Genomic DNA, 9,503 nt, shown 5'->3' on the forward strand with positions numbered 1-9,503 from the left:
GGACACAAAAATGCTCAATATATCAACATATATTAATTTACATTAAATCATAAATTCCATTAATTAACAAGATCCATGCCTAAGGACACTAGACTGCACTGAAAAATCTCAGACCAAGATTTTAGTTGATGTGTTTATTGATTTTGACTCCTAAGACATGGCATGATTCTGGCCCTTGCAAGAAGTGGATGCTGCATTTAAGCATCATTGTTAAACTTCAGTCAGTCACTAGATGGGATATAATAGTAGATAAGGAAAGGGCCTGATCTGTCATATCAGTACTTGGTTACCAGAAAAATGGGCTGTTATAGTTGTCATTGCTGTGATATGGCAGAGGCTGGTCTACATGGATACCAATGTTCTGTTCTCAGACTGAGACTCCTGGCAGTTTGCTCTGAAATCTACATTTAGTCTTAAAATTTCAGCCTGTAACCAGGAGAGGAAGGGGAGTTTCTGAATATTTATGGAATTAATTCAAAAGACTTGATTAACTTTAAATTCTATGTCCTTCTGATTCAGTTACAGTTTTATTATTCCTAGACTAAACCCATGGCAGACACAGCCAGGAGAAATCAAACAGCCATCATGGAATTCATCCTCCTGGGATTTGGGGATCTCCCTGACCTACAAATTCTTCTCTTCCTGATGTTCCTAGTGATCTACATCACAACCATGGCCGGGAACATCCTCATCATTGCACTAGTTGTGACTGATCAGCACCTTCACACCCCCATGTACTTCTTCCTTGGGAACTTGTCGTGCTTGGAGACCTGCTACACCTCCACCACTCTGCCCCGGATGCTGGCCAGTCTGCTGACTGGGGACAAAACCATCTCATTCAGTGGCTGCATCACACAACTGTATTTCTTTGCTTCTCTGGGATGTACAGAATGCTATCTCCTAGCAGCAATGTCTTATGATCGGTATTTAGCGATATGTAAACCCCTGCACTATTCAACTCTTATGAATACCAGGTTTTGCCTCCAGTTGGCTGCTGGGTCATGGTTAAATGGTTCTTTGGTTACTGCCATCTTTATATTATTCATGTCACCATTAATATTCTGTGGCCCGAATGAAATTGACCATTTCTATTGTGACTCCATCCCATTGATAAAACTCTCCTGCAGTGACACACACCTGATCATATTGCTAGATTTCATTCTAGCCTGTGTATTCACTCTGCCTCCATTCCTACTAACCCTGACATCCTATGTGTGTGTCATTGCCACCATCCTGAGAATCCCTTCCACCACCGGGAGGCGGAAGGCATTTGCCACCTGCTCCTCTCACCTCATCGTGGTGACAATTTTCTATGGCACAATAATGATTGTCTACATGCTACCGAAATGTGAAACACTCAGAGACCTGAAAAAAGTGTTTTCTCTTTGCTACACAGTCCTGACTCCCCTGGTAAACCCCCTCATCTACAGCCTGAGAAACAGAGAGGTCAAGGAAGCCTTGTGCAAAGCAGTCAGTAAATGTGGCTTTCACAAAAACATGCAGAAACTCCGAGATAACTTAGCCTCAGGTTTTCAAAGCTGCCTGGGTGATTTAAGCAATCAGCCCCCATTAAAATTAAGTTGAAAAGTCCCATTGAAAAATCTGAGCACTAAAATGAAAAAGAATTGGAGATGATCTGCATAGAGTTACTAAGACAGTTTTTGTGGTCCCTCGCTGTGTCCATGTAACACAACTTATAGGAAATTGCCATTGTGGACAGCTCTGTCACTCTCTCATGTTCAGCACTGATACACACTGTATTATGGTATTTTTCTCCATGGTGTTGGCAGTTCACCCTATGTGAGAAGGGTGGACAGTGTCCAAAACTGCACAGAGCAAACATTGTGTAAGGCACAAAATCCACTAAACATGAAAGTAAATCCCTCTGTACCTCCCCTGTTCATTGCTAATCTATGTTAGATAATAAAATCTTGTAATCAAATTCAGATAAAGTGGGAATTTTTCATAACGTTTCATATGAATATTGTGTGTGCCTCAGTTTCCTCTCTGGGGTGCATATTTAATTAGGTAGAGGAAAGGACTGTTTACTCTTTGCAGAGACTTAGAGACATAGGTCTGATCGATGCCTAGCTGCCTGGGGACTGGGTACCAATGCCCATGGAGACTCCCAGAAGACAATGGCCACTACAATTGCCCGGACATTTGCTGCCTAGCAACAAATGACCATGGATGGCCCACCCTTAGCAGGAAGACAGCTGGGTGTGACAAGATGGAGGACAGAGGACTGGGGAGTGGCCAGGTGGGATTCTTAAATGTGGGCTGCTGGAGGCAGGGAGAAGCTTCTGGATTGGGACTACAGAGAGGTCAGAGAGTTCTGGGCTTTAAGATTGACCCAGATGTAACTTTCCGTTCTCTGTGTTAATGAAGGACTTTCTATGCTGTGTTCCAAACATCTCATAAACCCTCCTGCTTTTACAAGCCTGGGTGAAAGTCACTCCAGAGTCAGGAAGTCGGGGGTTCATTGCCCATTTTGGGTGTGCAAATCTTCCCCACATGTCCAGTTCGGGTCGACTCAATGAGGGGAGCTCACAGTGAGAAGCAGGGGTGCTGAAGGCTGCTACATTAGGTTCCAGGAGGCGGTGAAGCCAAGAGGCCTACCCTGGTGAGCGTGTGGCCCTAAGGGGGCTGACAACCTGTAGGGGTTCTCCAAGGGACTCTTCCAGAGCTGTTCAAGAGCACCAGACCTGTGGATCCGTGACAGGATGACTTCATCATGCTTGTAGCTACAGGTCGTTTCTTATGCCCCTAAGGACACAATGGAGAATCCAAAGAGAGTTCAGGTCAGTATTGTCCTTTTAACCAGGGAGTGAGGTGGCCATAACCATGGTCCCATCATAGACTTTCTAACTGGGAACTAGGTGGAGTGGAGACAATTTTAACCAATTTTTTATTTCCATCAAAAAGCCATTTCTGATCAAAATGAATGCTTGGACAATAAAAATGCTAACTCCTTGTGCAGCATAGATGGGGTCGCAAGCCTGGGAAATCTGCCACCCCTGAAATTGCGCTTATTACTATCATATGCCTCTGCAAATCCAACACCTTCACTGCGCTCACACAGGCCGGATGCAAACAGCCAGGCCCCAGAAATGACCCATGGACACTTCACCAGGAACATCTTCATAGCTCTTACCTGGACTAAGCCCAGCTGTGAATAGCTCCAGCAAAGCCACAGCACCAGGATCACCAGGCCCTTGGAAGCGGGAAGTTGGGCAAACAAAGAAGTAGACTCACAAGCCAGGTCCACTGGGTCTGTCCAAACCCAGCAGGGGATTTGCCAGGGCACATGTAGAACTGAGGCCATTCCTGGGGTCGTGTCTGTCAAACAGTCACTGATGAAGGACTCTGCATGTGCCCCTGCAAGGCAGAAGCTGATTTGGTGCCGCCAGCTGCACAGAGAAGTTCAAAGGGAGGGGAACTGTTGCAATGAGTGTCCCCAAAACTCACTGCAACAAGCGGCTGTCCCGAGAGGGATATTTCTCAGGGCACAGTGTCCAGCCAGCGCCAGGTGCCTTAGAAAGCTCTGCTATATGCAGGGCACTCTCCTTGGGGCGTGAGGCAACCTATGGCGAGAGGACGCGGCTACCGCATACCAATGGGCAGAACTCCTGTGATGTCAAAATGGCAGCGCTGGCTCAGTCACAGGGAGCATGTCAGGGCTTGGCCAGAGACAGGGGAGATGGGCTCCACTGACAATGGTAGGACTTCAGCTCTGCAGAAATTACTTTCCAAGGGACCTAAGGAGTTAGGCACCCAAATCCTTAAGTTGGATGCTTAACTCCCTTAGACACCTGTGAAAAGCTCTGCCTGGAGACCCACTGGTGTCCTGTCACGGTAGGTTCAATCTATGCATTTCCATTGGAAAGAGACCCCACATCAACAGAAATGCACTGGATGAATGGGAAAGCCCTGCTAAACGTTTGTGAGCCACTGCTGTTGTTTAAGGTGCTGTTGTAGCCGCTGTCATTAGATGTTTTGGCTGCATGTGTGTGTTCTCTCGTTTGCTGCACTGACTCTGGCCAGGTAGCCAGTACAGCAGACTTTGTTCGAACTGCCCAATAAAACCACCAGACTCCTCTTCGGTTAGCGCAGGCACTTAGCCAGGTTTATTGCCGACGAAGCACGGCCCTAGGTGCCCGGATCAATAGCTATAGTTACACTAGTATATGTATGCCCGTGACAATGGATATGGCTCAGTGAACAGCGGGTATTTTCTTTTCCCTCCTAGGCTGGACAAAGTCAACCCCTCTGCTACTCTTCTTTTATATACTGATACAAACCAGTTTCGTATTGTCCCTCTGACATAGTTAGTGACTGCCCCCTGCTGTGTTTGTCACCACCCAATACCTTATCAAAGCATCTCTATCCTTCTTACTGTCATCCTGACCTTATCTTTAAGGGGTCAGCATGTTCCTCTTATCTTTGGGGAGTGCGCTTCTGCCATTCTTCGTATTGGGTTTTCTGGTACCATCCCTCTGGAATGTGTTTACATGACTGCTAAGTGCCTAGGGCTGCTTCTGTTTTTCCAATAATGGAAAAGTTTATATATCAGAGAGTGAACCTGCCAGCAGGCATGTTTTGTAACATCCTACTTCTGCTCACAGTCTGACTTTGCTTTATAGCAGACAGGCCTGACTTCTGCTCAGGCCTTAGGCCTTATGTCTCAGGCTCTCTACAGCCACTAATGTTGCAATCAGGCTGCTCTACGATTTGGTTCTCAGTGGCTATGCTTTGGAATAGCGCACACTTAGCAGTAGGTAAGAAATGAGGAAAGGTGTGATTAAGCTCTCTAGGGTCATTAGGGGGCAGAGGAATGGAAAGATGTAGCGGTGTTGTCCAGTGGATAGCAGCCAAAGTGGAAGGGCAAGAAAGGAGATGTTATGTTGCCAAATGACCACCTGAGGGAAGTGGAAAGGAAGGTGAAGTTGAATAACAGTGTATAAATGGTGGGAAATGGGCCCTGAAGAGAAAAGGACATCTGCAATATGTAATGAACTGTGGATAGTAGCAGATGTTGTGGAGTGAGAAATGGGCTGTTATACTAAATAAGGGCCAGCAGGTGACATGAGTCAAGTACTGGAAAGATGCAGCTATGACAAGAAGAAGAATCCTCTAGAGGACAGCAAAGAAACAGGCTGCCATGCTGGGAAATCAACACTAGATGGCAGCAGAGCAGAGGAACTAAAGAGGGTGTCAGAAATACTGACTAGGGACCAATAGATTTTTGTAGCCAATAGACTAATACTAGGAAAAGGGCCACTAGGTGGCAGCATATATTGAATATTAATAACTGGGTAGGGTAAGTAGATTATAACAGGCGTCTCCCAAGAATGGAAGCTGGTGTTTGTTCATGATCTAAAATATATTCCACATGGACTCATTAGACTTAATAAAAGATTCAATTATACATGTCACATTGTACATGTCCCAGTGGGCATTGTTAGCTATAAAGCTTTGGAGACAAAAAAAATCAATGAAGCGGGAGAAAGGTTGAAGTGTGACCGTACTAAAAACCGTGAAGACTGAATACAAATATGAGGCAGCATTTGTACTTTGTAAATCCAAGGGGAAGCTCATTGCTCAAATGTAGATCAAATGCACCTGCTCATCCCTTCAGGTAACTGCAGGTCTCTTCACTGAGAAAACCCAGTTTCTGCAGAAAGAGGAGAGACAAGAACCTCACCTGAGGATCCTGAATCCTGGCGGCCGAACCCTGAGAAATAAGAGTTCATTGCTTCAAGCTTGGGCTGTGCTGTGGTTACAGGTGAGCACCATCTTCCTGACTGTATTTCTATACCACTGCCAAACAGAGGCATGAATGTGTCTTGTGAATAGCAGAGGGACAAGGTGGGTGAGATAATATCTTTTATTGGACCAACTGCTGTTGGTGAACGAGAGAAGCTTTTGAGCAACACAGAGATCTTCTTCAGGTGAATATTAGCAGTTTTAGCCTCACCTTCCCTCAGCAGTGCCAGTCAGCATTCATAGCACCATTTCACAGAGATGGAGGCTGAGATCCATGTCCTGTACAGGTCCTCAGTTGGGGAACTGCCCCACTAATACAAATGGAGATACCTTGAATTATATCAGCTGGGGATCAGGCTCAGTGTCCCCCAATAGGGTGGGGAGTGGTGAAGGAATCTTACTAGCTCAGATCAAACATGCCAGATTGTTTCTAGACTCTGAGTTCAGGGACAACATCTTCCACCCCCACCCCCAAGTGAATTATCATTCCACAAATATTATGTAGTGCAGAGGGTCACTCCCTAGTTAGAGTTGCACATCAGCCTGGTTCTGTCCCATCCTAAGATCCACCCCCCAAAGAGTTGTATTTTATTACAGCTACAGTTAACATCAGGAAAAAGAAAAGGCATTGCCAGTCCCTGACCCACATCACCATAACCACCAGAGGAACTAAGAAAGAATTTACTCCACTTCGGAATTTATTGCATAAACTGATCTCTTGAAATGAAAATTATTCCTTCTCCTACAAGGCACTGAAAAGCTGAATATACCAGGATATATAGTTATATTAATTTCCATTAATTGTAACCAAAGATCAGTGCCTAAGGACACTAGACTGGGTTGGAAATCTCAGTCCAACATTTTAGTTGATGTATTTATTAATTTTGACTCCTAAGTCATGGCATGATTCTGGCCATTGCCAGAAGTGAAAAACAGCATTTAAGCATCATTGTTAATCTCCTGTATGTCAGTGGAAGGAATATGACACTAGATAAAGAAATGGTTTGATCTGTCATATCAATACTCGGTTACCAGAGAAATAGTCTATTTTATTAGTCATTGTTCTGACATGGCAGAGGGAGATCTACCTGGACACCAATGTTATGTGCTCAGGCTGAGACTCCTGCCACTTAGTTGTGAAATCTACATTTAGATTTAAAATTCCAGCCTGTAACCAGGAGAGGAAGGGGAGTTTCTGAATATTTATGGAATTAAATCATGAACTTTTAACTATGGTTTTCCAATTCAATTGCCCAGTTTGTTTTATTGTTCCGAGACTAAACCCATGGAAGACAGAGACTGCAGAAATCAAACAGATGTCATGGAATTCATCCTCTTAGGATTCGGGGATCTCCCTGAACTGAAAATTCTTCTCTTCCTGATGTTCCTAGTGATCTACATCGCAACCGTGACTGGGAACATTCTCATCACTGCACTAGTCGTGACTGATCAGCACCTTCACACCCCCATGTACTTCTTCCTAGGGAACTTGTCCTGCTTGGAGACCTGCTACACCTCAACCATCCTGCCCCAGATGCTGGCCAATCTTCTGACTGGGGACAAAACCATCTCATTCAGTGGCTGCATCATACAAATGTATTTCTTTGGTTCTCTGGTATGTACAGAATGCTATCTCCTAGCAGTGATGTCTTATGATCGGTATTTAGCGATATGTAAACCCCTGCACTATTCAACTCTTATGAATACCAGGTTTTGTCTCCAGTTGGCTGCTGGGTCCTGGTTAAATGGTTGTTTGGCTAGTACCATCTTTGTCTCATTCCTATCACAGTTAACATTCTGTGGCCTGAATGAAATTGACCATTTCTACTGTGATGTCATCCCATTCATGGAACTCTCCTGCAGTGACACACACTGGTTAGTATTGTTCCATTTCATACTATCCTGTGTATTCACCCTGCCTCCATTCCTACTAACCCTGACATCCTACGTGTGTATCATTGCCAGCATTCTGAGTATCACTTCCACGACTGGGAGACAAAAGGCCTTTTCCACCTGCTCCTCCCATCTCATTGTGGTGACAATTTACTATGGAACCCTAATGATTGTCTATGTGCTTCCAAAACACAATACATTAAGCCTCCTGAACAAAGTGCTCTCTCTTTCCTACACAGTCATGACTCCCCTGGTAAATCCCCTCATCTACAGCCTGAGAAACAGAGAAGTCAAAGAAGCCTTGAGAAAAGCGGTCAGTAAATATGTGGCTTTCACAAAAATGGGCTGAAACTTAGCGTAAAGTTTTCAAGCTGCCTGGGTGATTTAGGCAATCAGGCCTCATTGATATTAAGTTGAAAACTCCCATTGGAAATGTCAGTGCTAATATGAAAAAAATTGAGATGATATGTATGGAGTAACTGAAACAGAATGTTTATGTTTCTGTGCTGTGTCCATGTAACCCAACATATAGGAAAGGGCGGTTGCGGACAGCTTTGTCACTCTCTCATGTTCAGCACTGATGCACCCAGTGTGATGGTATTTTTCTGCATGGCCTTGGCTAAATGTTCACCCTATAGGATGAACTTGTACAGCGTCTGAAAATGCACGCAGCTAACATAGTGTAAGGCACAAAAACCACTAATTATCCAAGTAAATCCCCTGTTCATTGTTTCTCTATGTTTATAGGCGCCGACTTCCCGGCTTTAGCGTGGGTGCTCGCCCCCCCTGGCCCCACCCCCACTCCACCCCTTTCATGAGGCCCCACCCCTTCCCCATCCCCACTCCAACCCCTCCCTACAACTCTTTCCTGAAATCCCCGCCCCTGCCCCGCCTCTTCCCCACCTCCTCCCCTGGACACACCACGTTCCCCCTCCCTCCCAGAGTGTGCTAACGCTGCCAAACAGCTGTTTGGCAGCGGCTGGGCGGGAAGGGCTTGGAGGTAGGGGGAAGAGTGGGGATACAGTGCACTCAGGGGAGGAGGAGGTGGGGCAGGTGGTGAGGGGAGCTTGGCTGTCGGTGGGTGCAGAGCACCCACTATTTTTTCCACGTGGGTACTCCAGCCCCGGAGCACTCACAGAGTTGGCAACAATGTCTATATTAGATAATAAAGTCTTGTAATCAAATTCAGACAGTCAAATACAAGCAAAACACAATGGGTGACATCATGTTTGTTTCTGCAGATAGTTTTTTTATGCCCCTAAACACGAAATGGAGGATCCAGCTGGAGTTCAGGAAAGTGTTGTCCATCTAACTGGAAGGACCAGGGAGGGAAGTGGCCATAACCACATTCCCATCATGGAGTTTTTAACTGGGCACCAGGCAGAGTGAAGACAATTTCAACCAATTTTTAATTTCTGTAAAAAAGCAATTTTTGATCAAAATTAATGGTTGGACAATAAAAATATGCACGTAAGCTTGGGAAATCTGTCACCCCTGAAATGGTGCTTATTGCCTTCACTGCTTTCACACAGGCCGGATGCAAATAGCCAGGCCCAAGCAGAAAAATACCATCATACCATCAGGACACTTCACCAGGAACAACTTCATAGCTCTTACCTGGGCTACACCCGGCTGTGACCAGCTCTAGCAAAGCACCAGCACCAGGCTGGCCATGGAGACTGGCCAAACAAAGAGGTAGACTCACAAGCCAGGGCCACTGGGACTGTCCAGACCCAGCTGGGAGTTAGCCAGGGCACACATGGAACTGAGGACATTCTTGGGATTCCGGTCTGTCAAACAGTCACCAAGGAGGGACTTGGCCTGTGGCCATACAGGGCATCAGC

At 45.6% G+C, this 9,503-nt stretch overlaps 1 protein-coding gene across 1 annotated transcript; it reads left to right on the forward strand.

The window, feature by feature from the left end:
* The first annotated feature begins 549 nt into the window (after window positions 1-549).
* On the forward strand, window positions 550-9,297 carry LOC123346891 (olfactory receptor 6C75-like). The gene is made up of 3 exons (XM_044984335.1): window positions 550-1,140; window positions 7,061-7,425; window positions 9,192-9,297. Exons 1-3 carry the CDS (start codon window positions 550-552, stop codon window positions 9,295-9,297), a joined length of 1,062 nt encoding a protein of 353 aa, XP_044840270.1.
* Window positions 9,298-9,503: the final 206 nt, after the last annotated feature.

This window comes from Mauremys mutica, chromosome 12 (genome assembly GCF_020497125.1).
Source record: "Mauremys mutica isolate MM-2020 ecotype Southern chromosome 12, ASM2049712v1, whole genome shotgun sequence".
Classification (NCBI taxonomy): domain Eukaryota; kingdom Metazoa; phylum Chordata; order Testudines; family Geoemydidae; genus Mauremys; species Mauremys mutica.